Source organism: Anabas testudineus, chromosome 14 (assembly GCF_900324465.2).
Source record: "Anabas testudineus chromosome 14, fAnaTes1.2, whole genome shotgun sequence".
Lineage (NCBI taxonomy): Eukaryota > Metazoa > Chordata > Actinopteri > Anabantiformes > Anabantidae > Anabas > Anabas testudineus.
In genome coordinates this window covers 12154469-12174536 of record NC_046623.1, presented here as the reverse complement: position 1 = coordinate 12174536, position 20068 = coordinate 12154469, and the positions used below count along the sequence as shown (strand labels likewise).

General features: G+C 41.0%; 1 protein-coding gene across 2 annotated transcripts in view; it reads right to left on the bottom strand.

Annotated features, from left to right (window-relative positions):
* Positions 1-20068, bottom strand: part of gria4b (glutamate receptor, ionotropic, AMPA 4b) — a 77264-nt gene that overhangs the window by 15522 nt on the left and 41674 nt on the right. For both annotated transcript variants that reach the window (XM_026373345.1, XM_026373344.1), the window contains exons 4-11: positions 17169-17353; positions 15715-15768; positions 15264-15422; positions 13150-13317; positions 12769-12873; positions 11313-11423; positions 5024-5230; positions 2333-2706 (exon numbers count right to left, since the gene is read on the bottom strand). In XM_026373345.1, the coding sequence (XP_026229130.1) occupies positions 2333-2706; positions 5024-5230; positions 11313-11423; positions 12769-12873; positions 13150-13317; positions 15264-15422; positions 15715-15768; positions 17169-17353 (1363 nt within the window). The remainder of the gene's footprint in view (positions 1-2332; positions 2707-5023; positions 5231-11312; positions 11424-12768; positions 12874-13149; positions 13318-15263; positions 15423-15714; positions 15769-17168; positions 17354-20068) is intronic.

Sequence of the window (20068 nt, the reverse complement as noted above, 5' to 3'; positions counted from 1 at the left end):
AGGGGTTGTTATGGCGGTGGGTGGGGGTGGCCTACGCACATGTGAACAAAGCAAGTGTATTCCTTAAATGAATGTGCTTAATCACAGTCACGGGGCCACTATAGTTTCCTCTATAAGTTGCTTACGTGAAGCCAGGTATAATTTCGAAGGCGCTCTAATGTACCTCGGGATCCTCCATCTTGTGTGTTTCTCTGTTCTCCTCTGGGTGGAGTCGGCTGAAAGATACAATCTGATTTGGTCCTCCTTTCATTGCCTAAAATCTTATCAAATCTATTACAGTACAAGATCTATAAGAGCTTATAGCAGATAAAGGACGCTTTATGAGAAAGAACTATAGAAGCCATTTTAGCAGTAGCTTAAAATAACCCAAACAATCTATCTGCAGGAACTTTAAGCTTGACAAAGCATTTCAAACATCTAAGAAAGGCTTTAGACAAAATAAGAAAACTATCAAAAGTTACAGGCTTTACCAGTGATTAGGTTTCACAATAGCAGTACATGTCAGCAGAGAGAATGTCGAATGGAAACGACTGAAACACAAAGATGAGCAGTCCTTAAAGACTGGAGGAAAACACACAGTAAACTGTACAAGCTGCATTTCTCCACCCTTCCACCAAAGTACACCCTTGCATACTGGACACCAGTCTGCTGGTCTGAAGACCAAGGGATGCTGGATTTGAGTCTCGTAATTTGGACAAAGGGAAGAGAAGTCACACACACACAGTGAAAGACAACAACTCGACAATGTGTTCTTAATGAAGCACATGGGTTTCATACTATGGAGCAGACAGTAGGTCTACAGAACCATGGTCCCTGATATGTAACTGGAGCTCGAATACACACACAAGGTGCACAAGCGCACCACAACTGCTGAAGCTGACAGACACAGAGACAACCTAATTCCCTAACAAGCACACAACACAGTGTATGCAAGTCAGACAGTGAAGCACAATGTGACTGGGGAGAGAGAGTGATGCTAAAAAATCAATACTAGCAGAGACAAACTCTCACTCATACACAAACAAACCACATGTAATACATAATATACAGGCACACACAGCACATGAAACAGTAGCTAACAACACCTAATATCCTTATATAAAGCTTCTGAACTACAGTCCACATGCAGATTACAGTAGAATACAGGTTACATGCAGTATTGTACTTAAATAATACAGATGGGTTACAGTTAATAAGTTACATAGTACAATTAATGGCAGATTAAAATGTCATGTCTACAATGTTAACTTTTGGAAATGTTCAGCATGATTTTAGTTGTAACTTAAAGGAATAATTCAACTTTTTGTTTTCTTGTGAGATGAGACTAAAATGACTCTGTGCTAGTAAAGGAGGATATTTAGTTTGTCTTAACACAGAGGCCGCAAACAGAGAAACAGACTGACCAAATCTAAAATTAACACATGCTAACACCTCTAAAGATCACAAATGTTTGTTGATGCAGTTTTAAACTTTTAACAAAGATTTCACACTATATGTACTGATTATGACTCGATATTTACAGACACTGAGCTTATGTATAAATCTTCTCAAGTCACTCTCACAAAAAGGCTAGTTTTCCAAAAGATTGTAAAAATACTTTAAAACCAAAGTATTTTTTATTTTATTGTATATAGTATAGCATGTTGTAAGTACTAGGGGTGTAAGGATTCTTCAAATCCAAAAATACATTTTTTTAATGTAGTACCACTAACCACTGGGCTCTGATTGCTATTGAAGCACAGATGACCTACTCTCTGTAGGTGTCCCTAAACGCTTCATCAGTGCTGAAGCTGACAGACGGCTCCCGCTACGCCTCCTATATAGTCACAGTGTTACTTTCTGAAAGTAAACAACGGAGACAGAGCAAGAGATCGGTCGTCTTACAACAAGACCAGACTTCTAGGAAATTCAAATTTCAATTTTCAATCAAATTTGCAGGAGTCATGCAGCCTCTACTGCATCAGCAGGTTGGCCTCGGTTACAGAACCGTTACACCCCTAATAAGTAATACAATAGGTTAAACTTAATAATAACTCAAATAACATTTTAAATAATGAAGCAATTCATAATTGACTGTAGTACCAAAAAATATACAATTAAGTGGTTTTGCTAAAAATGTGTCATATGTCAAAATCCTAGTTCCTAAATTTAATCCAAATTCTGTGTTGTCCAATTCGTGAAGATGTGCTATATTCCAGACTAACAGACGTGGGGGCACTCTGTAATCTGGTCTAGCCAGTTTCCAGTTACCCCACTAGAAAACAGCTAAAGAAGTATCAATGAGACTCTGTATAATACGGAGTATGGGCTTTGACAGCTGAGTCTGGCTTACCTGGGGGAGATATCACAGCCCTGCTGCATGAAGGCTCCTAGAGAGAACCAGAGGGAGTTGAAGATGCCAAACTCATTGGGGGGCTGGTCACTTGGCGGACCGTCAGTGCCCTCTTCAGGCTCCTCGGTGTGCCATTCGTACGGGCTGAAGCGGCTGACCAGGAAGAGCACCACGCTCACGCCAATATAGGCAAACACGATGCACATCCAGATCTCGTAGGCCAATGGGTCCAGGAAGGAGAACACCCCTGGTTTGGATTTCTGGGGTTTCTTGATCATGATGGAAATGCCCAGTGACATGAAGGGCTTGGAGAAATCAATCACCTCCTCCCGGACCAACGTGATAGTCAAAGGGGCCACAGCGATTTCCGCTTTCTGTGGGGATTTGGATGAAGAGGAATTTAATTAGCCATCTGAATGAGCATCTCTGAGAGAAACTCTACATCCAAATGACGACAGATAAACAAATTCAAATGACGGATCATCTCTCTGAGCTGTGCCATGCAGCAATCAAACATCACTTAGTCACAGATATGACATCCCAAGGCCAGGAGCGAGCCAAACATCAGAAAACAAAACAACAATTACCCCATTTCTCCAGCTTCTTCAGCTTGTGTCATTTTATCTGAATTTCTCCCTCGACTGAACAAATCTCTGATCAAGTTTAGGCAGCAGCTGAATACATCTCAGTGTGATCAAGTTAAGACAGAGAGAAAGAAATGAAATTGAAAAAGAAATTCTGAACCTTCTCTAATGCTGAGAGGCTTAGCTGAAACTCCAGGAGAATCAGCTGGGAGGATAAAATAACGTGTCAGGGAAATATGCTTACAGCATAGGAAGGCAAAAATGGGATACAGCCAGCTCTGAGTTCTGCAGCTGTGGAAAAGTGCATACTGGCTTTCTAAAAATCCACACACTAGATTACAGTTAGTGACTTAGCAACACTTATGACCTTGTCTGCCTGACTTGGGAGCAAAGGGCTTAATATCAGCAAGAATTTAAAGTTTCATTACGACCATCTGACACTTAAAGAGGCAAGAAAGGAGAAAACAGGGACGAGGGAAAGAAAATGAAGGCGATTTAAGTTCTTTCATCCTCAGCAAAATGCACTAAGATGACAGCCTCCGGGCATTTAGCGTGTGCCAAAATGCATGGCAGGTTAAGGGAGGCAGGGTTTTTGTGGTAGCGTTGGGTTTTTCAGAGAAAGCCAGGAAGAAATGAATGGTCTCTAAGCAGACTAGAAGTCTAGAAGATGGGAAAGTGCTGACAGATTCCATGTCTAGAGATGTTTCCATCAACATTGTAGAAAAATCTCTTCCCCACAAACACACACTCTTCAGTGCAGTACACACTAGTGCACAGCACATTTTCAAACTAAAAATAGTAGAAAAACACAGTTTCTAGTCTGAGATTGAAAGCGTTTAAGTAAAAAAATGTCTATACTTCGGTTTTCCTGTTAATCTATTCATTGGAATTTAAAGTACTTTTGCCGAACATGCTTTCCAGTCAACACAAAGCTTGTCGAGAGGGTACATTTCTGCTCCCAGTGCTTGTTAAAGACAAGGGAATAGCAGAGAGTACAGATGCACATTTTGTTCCTGTGCTTTTGACCAACCTGGTTAGTCTTTACACCAAGAGTGTGTTGTACTGCTTGATCAGTTCTGACACATCCCGAACTGTGCATCTCCTCTCTGCAGTCGACTTCTCAGTAACTCTCTGCAGTAGCAAAGAGGCGCAGGCGAGAAACATGCCACTTTATGAAAACGCCACTTAGGGGCATTAAAAAAAAAAGAAATTAAAGTTGATTTTATCCAAAATACTAATTATTAAACCATGGTCTCTGTTAGAGATGCAGAACTGAATATCAGCCTACAACCACTTTAATTTACTTGTCTTTCAATGGTTATCTATGCGTTTCTATACTGGGAGAACGTCCAGCATCATCCCATACCACATCCTTGCATCCTTTTTGATCCCACAGCAAGGTCAGCAGCAAAAAGACAACTCTCCCCTGAATCAAATACTCACCTGAGAGATTCTTTAACAACCCTCGCTTCTCCTCTTTAACCCCTCCAAAAGCTAGAAATCTAATGCTACCCTGATTCCCTTCTTCGTTTCATTTCAGGTGGGTGCAATTATCCACACAACAAAGAAAACACACAGGGGCACTTCTTCAGCTGGTGATTAAGTCAGAGTATGTACAGAGACTTCTCTCATCCAGCCAAACCTTAAGTAAAAAGCAATATTTCACACATAACAACACCTACTGTATAAGGTATTTTATGTGTTTAGGACTATATGCTGTTCCAAGATTTCACATTTCACATCACCTTCTCATTGTTCAAAGGCTGGTAGACTACTGAGCTCCTATTCACTGTAAATAAATGAATATGAAATATGTACACCCTCCCATATATCCTGCTTTAGTGTACACTCTGTATACACTTTAAATATATGAAGTTGACCTACTTTTGTGTCATAAAGATATTTTCGAAAGTAAATTTCAGACAAGCTGGTGTACTGGTGTATTGTTAGTACTAGCAAATTAGAAGACAACACAATATGGTCTCTAAATATCAGCATGCATTTCGTTGATAGCATAAAATCAAAGTTTCAATGTGATAAGTCAGCTGAGAAGCTAATTTCTGTCAAAGTGCATTAAGGAGCTGCAAAAACAAACAAAACTTCTTACCCCGTACACCAGCTCCCCAACCATGCCGTTCCAGATCTTCGTCTCTGGGTCCCTGGCACCATACTTTCCATCGGGTACAATGGAGATCTTGTATTTGATGCCGATGTGTTTGGCAATCTCAGAGGCTAGGTCCACGCAGTAGCCCTCATACTGGTCGTTGCCCTCGTACATCTCCCAGTTCTTCTTAAGCATCACATAGGGACCCTCCTACACAAGGGACCATAACCAGTGAACCAAACCATCAGACAGACAAACGGACACAAGGGCTCGTACAATGACTCACCAACACACAACAGAATGACCTGAACTTTAGATCAATAATACCAACCAGGACTGAAGTGAAAAGTATCCATGAAGTTTGACAACTAGAAGCACCTTGGAGGTGATAGAAGTTATTACTGATGATTTCATGAAATGTCACTGGATGCAGTAACATCAATAGAAACATAGAAATGCACCACGAGGTAATGGCTGACTAGCACAAATACATAGAAACAATTACTGTGGGCCTTAAATGTATTAGGCAGAGAATGAATTAGACTTGTAGTTAGAGATCAGCTTAACACTAAAATGTAAAATAAATACTCAAAAACTACAAAATGCCTTGCAGGGGATTAAATAAATTGAAGACAGTCCATGAAAACAGCATTTATGAGCTTTAATAGGAATGTTGGCTATTATAATATGATAGTGGGGGTGGCATTATTTAATTATCTGATGAGTGTGTTGTCAGGTTTCACTGGTGGGAATCTCACACGGTTGATTGATAATAAAGTTTCAACATAGCACCTGAAATGTATTTTTCCACCTCAGTCTGTTTCTGCCCGTTTCATATAGGAAATAGCTCTAAACCCTACCAAAAATACTACAGGCAGTTTTGTATGTTTGGCTTTTTATTTTGTAACACAGTTAGCCATCATTTCTATTCATGATTACACTGGGAGATTTGTCCTTTCAATTGCTCTGTCAGCCAACAATATCAGCAGTAGAATAAATAATAAAACTTTTTCTTCCCAATACATTTTCAACTACCACGTGGGTCTAACAAAGTAAATAAAATGTGGGATGCAGTAATACATTTAATGGCTGTACAATACAGGCATGTGCAATCATAATGACAGCCTACTGCTGCATACAGGCAGGAAGAATAATAAAGTGTTAATGTGGATGCATGATACACAAAAAAGAAGGAAGGAAAGTATGACTAAGCAGAAATGAAGGCAAACAAAAAGCTGAAGGGAAGTGAGAAATAAGGTTTTCAGTCAGACTGCAGCTCAATACCTAAAACAAGCCTGACGCGACTTGAACACTTGAAGTTATCAGGGTGGCTACACTACTCTACGCTGTGACCAGCAGTAGGTTATAGATCATTGGATTTGCTGTTGCTCAGAAAGTGATCTAAATGTAAACCACGTCTGGTTTCTGCGTTCATACATCCGAGCATATTATTTTTGGTCATGGAAGGAAACCTATTGCATATTGAGAACAGCAGCAATTTATTCTTGAGATGTGTTTTCATGACATTGCTCCAGGCCAAAGCAAGGTAAAACAAAGAGAATGCAAATGCTCAACTGAGCCGGCAGCGAAGCAAAATGTTACCGTACATGACAATGATGGTGAAATTTTGCATTTCATGTCAAAATCAGACATTCGCAATGTGAAGCATGTTTCACAATTACCCGTGCACAAGAAGTCAATATATCAATTGCAGATTTAGCAGATTGCAAACACAGAATTCTTTCTCATTTGAGGTGGACTATGGTGCATCATGGTGCAAATTATTCACTGTACTTTACATTTGCATCCTTTCATTCATTTTCTTTATTCTTTGGTATCTTTTCCAAGACACCCCCCAGAGACTCCAAGAAGGCCAGATGTACTGCACAGTCAGTACCATCATCTCAGCAGCTCACAGTGGCACCTTGGTAGCTCTCAGCTGAGGGCTCTGTGAGTATCACTGTGTGGAACTCTGGAAAAGGAGAGAGTCCATTTCTTTTCCAGGAGCTCCACAACCAGTGCAATGCGTTAAGATTAGCACGTGTATCTAGTTGGTTAGTTCCCCTCCTGCACAAACTCAAGTTAATTTTACTTCCCTAGTATTAGTCAACATGCCTAGAATGCTCAGTTTGCCTGCATCTTGACTAACCCTATCCTAATGCCTGTCTTTGCAGGTGGTCGGCCCACAGGCTGGCAGCTTGATGTTGTTTCTTGGGGCCATGCCCAATTGGATTTCATGGGTCAAGGCTGAGCCAAGTTGGGCTTGCCAGCTAGCTCCCCTCTCATGTCTGGCCCCAGTACGGGGCTGTGATTTCCTACTTTCAGGAGCGATAGCAAAGTCCCAAGGTTGGCAATAATGGGTTTGTGAATTGCTCTTCCTCTGGCCCCCTCCCCTGGGACCAATTTGCCTTGGAAGACACTTTCAGCAGCTACTGCCCCCCCACATCACAGCTCCAAGTATCACAAAGATGCATGCATCCCTCCACCATGTTAACATGGAAAAAACACACTTGTCGTTTAAGTATGTATTCAGCTTTAAGGGATGTAAATTACCAATAAATCTGTAGGTATTACGAATGAAATACACAGCGAACCTGTGGTTTTTGAGTGTGTTGAGCCTACGGATAGGCGTTTATTTTACCATGCTAGTAATCCAGCCTTGTAACTGCAACTTATTAGTTTTCAATGGATTTAAAGGGCTCAACCTTACTGTTGAGCCTTTTAGGCAGTGTGCAGCATAGGAGGTCACTTGAACTTGCAAAAAGGTGACATTGGTCTATAAACAACATATCATGTCAACATATCAACACTGAATTGTTTCCAAACCTAAATTAATTAAGTATTAATTATTAATTATTAATATTTATATTTACTAAAATTTAAAAGAGAACTTTTCTTTCAAGAACATTTCAGTTTGCCATAAAATAGTACAAAATAATTATTTCCAGGACCTCTCATTACCCAGATAATAGGCACCTGTACATTTTAAAGACTCTATATGTAAGGGCTGTAATATTCTGACTCTTATGTCCCAAGTTAAACTTAATTTGTCCTATTTGGTAACACTGTGCATTAGGTTTGAATATCCAACACCCCTTAATTATAGTATCACTTGCCATATATAAGTTCTTCTCCTTGACTGTGTTATGAGAACCTTTTTAAGTAAAGCATTGCCATTTGTCTACGACTGGCTAATTACTGAAATTTACATGGGCTGGTAAATGTAAGACATGATGCACTGATGAAGACTTCTTTCAGCTGACAGTGCTGGAAGCCAGAGGAGTAGGAAATGTGGCAGAGATAAAACATGCAGTCGGTGTTTCTGGCACGAGAAAAGAGCAGTGCTTTAGGTCTTCACAGCAAAGGCCAGCATGGCTGACAGGCTGGTCAATAATCACAACCACACTGCTTCACTCACTGCCTAATGAGACTAATTATACATGCCATTAAAACCAGACGCACACATATAGACACACTACAGGGTCCATTTGATGTCATAAATCCATACATTGGTGTATGAGGGTACACACTACAATATTCCTCTAGCTGAGTCTTAACTTTACACTGTGCACTTGTTGTAGTCATAGTTTTCTGTGAAGTCTTAATGCAAGAACATTTCTGAACTTGTTTGTGTAAGTTTTGTGTGTGGGCAGAATGGTTTTATTTCATTACGCCTCTCACAGACAATCAAAACACTTCCTCTGCTCTGTGCTTATCAACAACGGTAGTTACAGCAAGTATTTTCCCTCATTGACCACAGGGGATTTTATTAAGCCCAAATCAGCCTGGCATCCCTTAATAAGTCTATTAGATAACATATTTAGTATTTTAAACACTAACTAACAATAACTAAAGTTATTTTTAGTTATATAAGTGAAAACCATGTCAAAGCAAGCACATTACCATGCTTTGGAAAATGAAACACTTAAATACAGCTCACAAATTCAGCAGTACTCGACGGACTGGCTGGTTCTAGGCTCATGTGGAAATCTTCTGTGTCATCACAGTAGAGTTTACTTATCACAGAAATGACTAAAACAAACTGAGCGTCTGGCAGAACTGGGGATAAAACACACAACTAAATGGATGGAAGAAAAAATAAAAAGACAAAAGAAGACAATACGAAATACAGATCGCACAGTGGGACACCCTAAAAATTCGCAGGTTAGTCAGAGCACAGACCAGACTGTGCCTTACCCAGCTGTGTCTTGGATTCTCTCTCTGTTCTTAAGCTTAGATATTCTGTTCATACGATTATGAGACATAATTAGTCTAGCCTAATCAAACACCTAAACCGGGGGGCAACTAGCCTGTGTTGAATAATAAACAAGCGCATTTCCCAACATATCAAACTGCTCCTTAGAATTTCCTAAGACACAGTCGGTGTCTGGATGTAGGTATAACACTGGGACACGTTGTTCAGTTTATGCTCAACAAATATTCCCCTCATGAACACAAACAAACAATAAAAGTTGGAGTTAAAAGCAGTCATCACAATGTAACTATAATATCAAGCTGCATGAAAGCATGATGTATATGAACTGGGATGATTATGAGAGCATTAGTCTTTCTAGGCATATATTTAGCACTCGAAATATGTAGTGCACCGCATGGTAGAGCGAGAGCTGGAGAAACAGAGATTATGAGCAAACAAGAATCCAGTCAGACATAATGTAAATTTACATTATGGTTCTGCCTCACTTCATAGTTCAGGGTCTATAGATCTTTGCAAAAATTACAAATTCAAACTAGGATGGGGTTCACGCTGTGATTAGCAACACAAACATCGGGCATTACAATGTATGAATCTAACACGCACACACAAACAGGTGTGGTGGGAGCTTTTTAATGCTAGTAAACAGACTGTGCTGGTACGAATTTGGGACCCATTTTAACGTCAATGGTCGTCCATCCACAAGCAACGTCCTTAAAAAAAAAACAAAAACAAAAAAAAAAACAGTGTCTTTTTCCCTCCATTTGCATTTCATTTTCCTCTTGAGTGGCTCCATTTCTTGTTCAGATTTCTGAACAGGGTGTCCATTAACATAGTTGCCGCACCTCTCCTCTCGCTCAGTGCCTTTAGGGCTTCATTTTGGCTCGGGTTGTTGTGTCCATCACTCTGCCATTAAGGGCTTTCATATCCTGCTTGCATCCAACTGGGGCTCAGTTTCTTAAAATGGGGTTCCTCATCAGGGGCTGAAAAGAGGGAGGATTGTGCTGAGCTTTGACTCTCCATTCCCACCTCCTTCCCTCCTCCACTCAGCTGCTGAATGCTATGCTCTGCTCAACACCTGGCTGCTCTACTCTAGTCCGCCATGTCACAGTCACTGTTACAGCCCGAGATTCACATGCCATGCAAAGGCCATTTATTCTATCAGTGTAAAATGCTCTGGTTGATTTTGTAGCTGTATGGATCTCTTTTATGAACTCTTATCTGTGCAATAAAAACAAAAGCCTCAGTAATGGCGGCTGATTATGGAGCTGTCTGACTGCTTTTTGAGATGTTTATTGGTGCAATAAAAGTGATGGTTGTTGATTCTGTAGATGTATGATGATTTATTGAAGTTCTCACTGAAATAATACAAACAATTCCCCTTTTGTTAAAAGTCTTATAACTGATAAAGTGTTGTAACAAATTAATGTGGGGTCCCTGAACATCCCTACTGTACACAATATACGGGTTGTTGAGGATAGCTGAAGTGCTATATCCTTAGCATCACATGGGAACCTCATCAGTTCAACATTGCATTTTACTATATATTCTGGGACATAATCAATCATCATACTGGTCAGGAAGTTATGTGTATGTATAGCTTGTGATGCCACTCATGGATTCTGTTCTGTTAACTATGTTATCTATGTTTAACCCAGCATAAAAAGTCAATTTCTGCTATAGATTTAAGGCATACAATGCATCTCTCATAGGTCTACATACATGGTAATAGGAAAAATATAGAACCAAACAAGACGAACAAGTTACCCAGGAATGCAAAGGCCATTAAAAGATTCATACTTGTAAAGAACTTCAGAAAATATAAGGCACTTTACAAGAGAAAGATGGTGAGGCATTATAGTGCAGCTGGTTAACTTGTGTTGGGGATTTAAACACAGGTTTTGATGTCGGAAGTAGAACAGACATGATGTGGAGTCACTGCACCTCAGGCTCTGCATGTCAAGTATTATACTAAGTATAGTCTGCAGCAGCAAAGCTAATAAAGTTTGTTGTCATTACAAACAGAGAGAGAGAGAGTGTGTGAGTGTGTGTGTTGGTGAGCACATGCCGGCCTCTTACCATGATGGTAGTAACTACAACAGTACGGTTCTCCATGCCAGACGTGTCATTTGGAAGCAGTGGAGAGTCCTGGATCAGCACCAATTTGTCTGCATCGTTCCAGTAGCCAATCTGCGAGGAAAATAAAATGTCAGAGTCTGTCCAACAGTGTGTATGTTATAATATACTGTATGATACCATGTGCACAACTTTCTCCACTATTTTAGACCAATTTTGTTGACACAAGCCCTGAAACTCCAACAGCACGGTGGAGCTCTTTGCATCACAGATTTGGATGCAACAGCCAAAACATAAGATAGATATAGAGATAGATAATTAAGCAGCTTTTTCTAGAATAAAGTTGAATATAATCCAACATAATCTTAACTTTATTTAAACTTTAAACTGTATGTCACCTATCAAAATAATAACATTGGTCGTTCATGACCATTTTTAAACTCTATACTTTCTACAATGTCAATAAAACTGTACATTATATTAGATAAAAACATTTTTACTCATGCTATGATTGCCGTTTAAGACAGTATAAGTATTACTGAATTATTGTTCAGCCTCTATTTATCAGTAGCTATTCCATGTTCAGCTGACATTAATGTCATATTGTAGATGTATTTCAGGGTAGAACGCACTGGACCTGACAGACATGATATGCGTCATCTTTGTCTGACTAAAGCCTGTCAAGAGGAGGTTCACAGCGATGCTTGGCCAATATATACATTTTTAATAAAAAGGGAAAATTGTCTGCAAACCTGCAATGTGTCAAACTGTGTATCGATCTTATAATAGACACGAGCTTTGACAGCAACCATAAGCATCTATAAGTCAGTGAGAGTGGAGATGCTAAGTGAGCCAGCTGGCTGCTGGTTGGCCGCTAGCCAGAGGGGACGAGCAGCTGGGATTGGTTGATACCTCCTTTGTGCTTGGACATCAGGATGATTCAGGGAACATGGAAAATGTGGGAGAGGGGCGGTGACCCACACACACAAATATACACACAGATTGCCATGTGCTGACAGGAGCCAGGCCAAAGCAGCTTTTGATTGATGGCAAGTCCTCTTTACTCCCTCACCCCCCCTTCTCCTCACCTCTACCTTGATTGCTCTCCATTTCATTTCATTCGCTCACTACACTAACAAGTGCTCTCTCTCTCTCTCTCTCTCCCTCTCTCTCTCTTTTCCCCCCATTTCCCCTGAATTTTATCTTCACACATTCATCCTGTCACACCAGAAGCAGAGATACTGGAAGCCTACTTATGATAATGGAAAATGCCATACTGCATCCTGTATCATCCCAGGACCAGGAGGCTTCACACGGCAGCAGCCTGCACATATCTCTGACCACATCGACGATATACTGTATAGTACTGTGTGAGCTAAAGCATACAGTAATGCTGACTCGCACTTGGTCAAATGTTCATCCACAACACAAGTGAAAGCAGAGAGGTGTGATGTTTTACCCGTCTGGGTCCATTATTCTTCAGTTCAAACACGTCCATAGTGTAGTTGACCCTGCGGCCATAGTGGTCAAACTGGACATTACCTGTTAATCCCTGGAGGCGGACCTGAACACAGGAGAGAGTATGGAAACACAGCACATACATTAATTTAAATTTATTTTACTAATTATTTAGACAGTTTGTAATAAAACCAGATGTTTTATTTTAATTTGATTCTTAAAATTCTTCCAAACAAACAAGCTCCACTTACATTTTATGTGGCCTAAACCCTGCACAAAAGGGTTATGTTTCGCCTATTGTGGCAACATAGACACCGTAGCTTTTCTAGAAACGTAAATAGCAACCACGCCTCTACTCTCTACTCTGTTCTTTCTCTCCCACCTGTTTGAGAGTACGCTCCATATCGATGCCCTGATTCCACGGGGCGGCAGGGTTGGCTAGACAGTCGCCAGCATTTCCCCGTCTGGAAATGTCCACCTTTTGCCTACGCAGGTTTCTGAAGGCCTCGGCCATCACCATCACGCCGTCATATGTCAGCGCTGAGGTGTACTAGAAGACAGAAGGAGGTGATCAGAGATACACAGGCTTATTAGATTTATTACAAGGAAACAAAAACCCTGTAGGGTAATGCTGATTTGCCGGATAGACAAAATGTTCTGCAATATTTGCTCTTTAAAAACAATCTACGTGAGGCCGCCTGTGACAGCCTGCTGAGTTGCAGGGACAAGCCGTACGCTGTAACAGCCGGGCTGTTGCAGAGAGACAGCCATTTTGCTCTGCTCATTATTTTCTGGAAATAGAAAGGAGGAGAACGCGAGAGAAGAAGGGCATATTCCCTATAGTGTAAGCCTCCCAATTGCCCTTAATCTATCTTTGACCTGAAGACTCTGTGCTGCCTCTGATTATTTGAGTCTACAAAAAATCACTCTCTCTCTCATGAAGCATATATTTCCCTAAAACTCACCTCTGGCGATGCAGGAAACTAATTGAGTGAATGACAAAAAGGCAGCAAGATGGAGAGTGAGCGGGGAAAAGAAAAGGAAAAGGCGAAGTGTTTTGTCCGGCCGGGTAGCAGCCTGGCATTAATTATCCCAGCTAGCAGGAGTTCATTAACTTCGCCTCCGGCCTGGGGTGAATCCTATTCATTAGCCCACTGTTTACTGTGACATTATGGTTCTCTATGGAGACTGCTGCACTCTATCCCCATGTTACTCTTTGACGAGCTGCCCCCAAGTAACAGCCACACAAATAATCAAGATTCAAGGTAAACTCACTGTGAGGACAGTATACACTGCTATCACAGGTGCAAAGGCATGAATCTGGGCAGTGTTGGTCATATGTCGTAAGTAGAATAATATAAAGCTGTGTTTTCTGTTTTTTTATTTTTCATAGATGACAAACTAGCAAACCCGCCTACAAAGCTCAGATTGATTAATAGTTTCCCCAAACAGCAAAATAACCTGTTGATGAAATCAGTACCTGCTGATGACTGAGCCTTTTGAACATGCGACCCAGCTCACTGGTGTATTAGTGGAAAAGAAGGACTGACTGCGACTCAGGCTGTGGACAAACTTAGTGGGAAGCAGAGTAATTTAGTCTGAGTAGATTTCCAGGAGAGCAATTTATCAAGAAATGGATTCAGGATACACACACACACACACACACACACACACACACACACACACACACACACACACACACACACACACACACACACACACACACACACACACACACATATGTCATGTGATATAGCCTTGTGGTGTAAACTTTTCATTTGAACCAATCCATCAGGCATAAAGCCAAACACCACACACACGCACACACTGCTTGACTCGCATCATTTCCACTCCACTACATCTGGAGTTTAAAATAGAAATCTTTGTTGGACACACAGATTTGCTGGGGGTTGAGAGGAAGGAACCACCACGGTGTAATGCCTTCTTGTCCCAGTGCCATTTGCAATGTGTGCAACTGAAAATAATCTAAAGTGGGTCATTCTGTCACATCGCTGCAAATGACAGCGTTGGACGAAGTGGAGCAGATAAATGATGATGACACCGGTTTCTTACATGTACAAGCTCATAATCAAGGTTTTTTTCAAGGCAGGTTTTTATGGAGTTCTGTCTCAGTGCTTGTCACTGTAGTTTTTCCTGTTATGTATTATTGTCCTTACCTATACGTATATTCTTTACAACCTCTCAGTCACGCCAAAGGGACAACAAATTTAACAAATGATTTAGGTCATTTCACTGCAGTCTGCTCTTGAAGCTCACATTAAATCTCACACCGAGAGTCAAGAACTGCCCTCTGAACACGAACTGTTTTTGATTCGAGGAGGAACTAAATTCGTTTGATCCCTTCCATTATGTCCGCGCGTCCTTTCTAATCGTTCTGCGTTTCATTTTGTGACTTGAATCGACTCATCCCTGCTGATAACGTCAGTACCAAACCACTGATGTGGTCTGATTCCATCTGCTTTTGACAAGACCCACCTTTGGAGGAGCGTCTGAGCCAGGGTACTCTCTCTGATCCAGCTTGTTCCAGCGCTGCATCAGTTTGATGACCATGGGGTTACTGAAGTCAACCAGCTGGAAGCCTGTCACATTGGCTCCACCATGCATGAACCGCTCCAGGTTGATGTCCTTAAAACCCTTGAAGGATAACAAGGGAAAAGGCTGGTCATGTCTCAGTCCAGAGATAGCAGAAAGAAGCAGTGGCAAGCTACACAACAAGTAGGAAATGAGGGTTTAAGTCCAATATATTAGACAAGACACTAAAAGCAGAAGATAAATGATCAGTATCAGTGAATCCTTCCCATTTGGTGCTTTAGCATCTGTTTCCACAGCCAACTATTTAGTGATACTGGGGCACAGCCCTCAGGTAAATACCACAACACTGTTAGAACAAACAGACTTTTCAGTGTGAAGTGTCATATTCTCTCACCAGGTTGGCCATGATGTAATGGTAGCCTTTGACGTGTTTCCCGACGCTGACAATCTGCAAGGAGGCGGAGCAGAGCTCAACGTTAATCTGACTGGATTACAGCATATCGCATGCTAATTACTTCAAATGATGCATATGACAGGTGAGTGTGTGTCTTGACACAGCGGGACCATCAGGTTTAAACCGTAGAAGATCGGGTGTCTAAATAAATGAACAGGCAGTCATGTCAGTATCTCACCGAGGAAGTAAACACTTTACGCTTTCAGAGACGTGACAATGCTTCTCGACACTCTTACACAACACACACAATTCCAGCCGCAGAGCCCTGTAACATTAATAAAAAGTGATTTTGAAAGCTGACATCCGCTTTAACTGGACATCCAGTTAAAAAGTTCATCTAAAAAATGCCAGGAAATCACCAAGAAATGTTTTGTAATGATATTAATTCCTCAGCAGCCTCACCGCTGTCAACTCTCAGGAAGTAGGAACACATTTCCTGGCTGTACAACACTTTGTTTTGGGGAAAAGTGATAAACTCTTATTATGATTTTAACTTTATGCCATTGCAGTCTTCACTCCTCATATTTGCAGATACAGCCCAGCTTGTACAACAGCAAATTAGCTGCCAGGAAATTACATTCCCACCTGTAAACGAACAGGTTTGCATTCAGCAACTTCATATTCCGACATAGACAAAGTAACATCTGGTTGCTTATAAGCCTTGATATGTTCTGGCCATGCTGTTGATGAGCAGCTCACGAAGCCCAATTATTTATTCAGTTCTTGTCCTGCATCCGGATAATTAGGCACAATGTAAATATGAACAAGATGACAGCTGGAATGAATATACTGTCGCCCAAAATAGATGTTTATGTCTTTGGCAGTAACTCTGACCACTACATCATCCCACAAGCTACAGCTGTCCACATATGACAGAGTCCATCACGTCTTCTTGTGAGATGTTCTGTGTGCTTCCATCAAGCAGAGATGGAACGGGACGTCTGCTGTTCTGTGGGGGTAAACAGACTCGCACACAGACACACGCACACACATCTGCAGAGTAAATTGTTAGAACTATGACAGATGTCAGAGTGGAGATTTCCTGAATAATTGAACAATTACACAGACACCAGTTGCCCCAGGGAAAGATGGACAGATGAAGGGATGAAGAGGAGCAGAAGGAAGAGGAGGAGGAAGACACAAATCATATTCTGAGTGTGCTTATGCCAACTAACACCACCAGAGATCAGAACAGACTGTTTTCAACTTCAGAATTTCCCAATTAGCACAACGCACTCAAAAACAGAGTGAAACCAACACTAAGTTCATGTGTTTGAGGTTTGTGGAAATAAACACCGGGTTTTACAGCTGCTTCTGCATCAGTGACTGATTACCATGTTTTCTGTACAAGCAAAGTGAAGAACAATCACATGCTACTGTTACAATGGCATCACCTGTTCCAACATGTTCTGCAGTCTCTCGGCCTCGAGGTCGATTACAAACTTCTTCTCCTGTCTCCTGTCCAGATCCTCCAGCAGTCGTCGGTAACTGGCATCATTGAAGTTTTCGACACATATGGCGCTGACCTGCCAGTTGTTTTGTCCTGCCTTCTCCATGATCGCCTGCAGGATGGCATAACCTGATACCAGCACACACACAAACACAAGATAGGACAGATCAAGAATCTACAAAATAAGAATCTGCATGTAAAAGAGTTAATTAATTAATGAACCTTGGATAATTGCACACCAATTTGACTGATTGCCGACCTCAAGGTGTCTCTCAGTTGGGTATTGGGTCCATGTTGCTTCACATGGAGTATCAGACATTGTTATTGTATCTGTCTAATTAACTCCCATTGTTTGTATTACTATTATTATGGTTTATTTAACTGTATTCTAGACTGTTCATGACTGTTATAATAGTCATTTATATTCATGTTGTACAGTATTACACTTGACAATATAATGTAAACAGCATATTTTTTCATTTAGTGCACTCGTGCCTTTTGACAATTGGCTAGACCCTTTCTACCTGCACGTGTTTCCTCCAGGTTGTCTTTTTTCCTCTCAAAGTCCAAAGTTGTGCATCTTAGCTCAATTAGTGACTCTAAATCGCCTCTAGGTGTAATCATGAGCTTGAATGGCTGTCAGTGTGGCCGTGCATTAAACCTGTCCAGGGTGTACCAAACCTCTCGTCTGTCAGCTGGGATTGGCTCTAGTCCCAGCAACTCTTCATAGGATAAGCAGTAAAGATAATGGATGGATGGATTAGTGTTTTTCAGTAAAACATGTCCCCTCACAAAAGAGCTCCAGTCAATTAACACCATCCCTTGTCAAGTTCCAGACTATTACCCGTGAAAGTTTAGAAGAAGTACAAAAAAAAAAAAAACATATTTCAAAGGAAGACTATTTCGGACTGACATTAGGGGTTTAAAATGGGTACTGCAGTCTAAATTCATAATTCTGGACAGAGCTTTCTGTCATGAGTTGCCAGGTAGAGGACACAAGAACATACACAATTAATACACATTTGATTATTTAATTGTTGAAGGTTGAAAAGATGGAAAAATTGTAAACTAATAAATATTAGCTACAGTTTACACCAGAGAGGATCTTCAGCAAATTGAATCATTTGCAACAACAGTAGTGGAGCAGGTTTACAGGCCGTGCTGTGCTTGTTGTGGAGTGAATAAAGTTCTTGCGTCAACTTTCCTGTATTTTTAACAAGACCCTGAATTCTCTCTGTGTTAATGTTTATGGTAATAGTTGGATCTTAATGATCCAGAGTAGATCCAGAAGGTATGCGTTTGCTCCTACTACTGGTTGGTGACCACTTAGCCAATGAGACAAGTAGAAGGCTGAGTATGTTCAGTGATTAAACTGGGGAAATGTGGCATGTGAAGTGGTAACAACATATTGCAGATGAATGCTGGTATAAATGGCAAACTGGCTTCAGTTCATACAACATCACTGGCAACACAACCTCTTTCCCATCTAAGAGGAAATGCACTGAAGCAAAGTCTAAAACTTTCATCCTTGTCCAGCCAGATCCTGGCTTTTGGTCGAGTTGGGGAAACAGACATGGATGTACCACTACACTCTAGAGGGGGCGGACTCTTGCTGTCAGGTTTTGAGCATAAAGAAGATGAGTGTCAGAGAAGAAACTAAGGAGCTGTGAGGGCGGCTGTTCTCCTGCAGGAACAGATGTCCCCCTTAAACGGTCCCTCCTGGTGGCCATCACAATCTGGCAACCCGTCTCCCTTTGCTCCCAATTAGTGGATTAACCTGTGTTCTGGCAACCTGGCTCCCTCTCCACCTCCTCCATCCCCTACCCAGCCCCTTGGTCCCCATTAGAGGCATGTCAGTGCCAGGAGGGACTGCTGGTTGAGGCAACACTCATCCAGTAAACACACACACACACACGTGTGCATCATGCCAGTATCCTCAGTTACTCCTGTGGGAAGAATTGGTTTGTGACATTTTGGCAGAACAACTCAACTACCAGGAAGCCAGGACCCAACGAGAGGCAACCATTGTTCATTTCCCTAGTTGTGACAAAAGACAAACATGGTTACATGTTGCAAAAGCTAAAAAGGAATCCTATTTAATATAATTGAATATCACATTTATCACCTTTGATAAATAGATGAAACAGGCTGACAAACCACTCATAGGTTCACCAAAGCCATTTGATTTACTGTTCTGCAAACAGGGTGTGAAAAAATGTCAGAACCACAAATTAAAATGAACAAATTAATTGTGGAATAGATTGGTGAATTATTGATTCCCCAAGGGGGATCAAGAAAGGTATTTCATTAAAATTAACTAAGATAGGCTGCTCGTTTTATTAAGAAGACAACAACAAGACCTCACTACATCAAACTATATCAAATTAGACAGCAAAAAAGAAACCTGTGTTTCCTGCATATTTGAACAGGATGTGAGCACACAGCTCTGACAATAACTGATATTTTATAAATAGCAAAAATCAATAAGTTTATAGTGTTGTTCATGTCTCTAGACCTGGTTCTCCTGGTGTGACTATAACATTTATTCTGCTATGTTTGTCTTTACCTTTCTGGGATTGCTGTAATTCAAAGCCTTTTGTTCTTACTGCTTCAAATGAAGCTTTCTGCACATGTCCCATGGACAAATGAAATATATTAATAACAAGTTCTGACTCTATGCTGGGTGGGAAGTCACAGACGAGGCTAAAACAGCTCCCTGTGGTAGCAACAGATCCTTTGCAGCTATTGATTGTATTGACTGAAGCTGTTTCAGCTACAAACGAGCAACTGTTTTGGCTCACTGTTCGTGTACTGTAGTGTGAAACCATACACAGTTAATGCCAT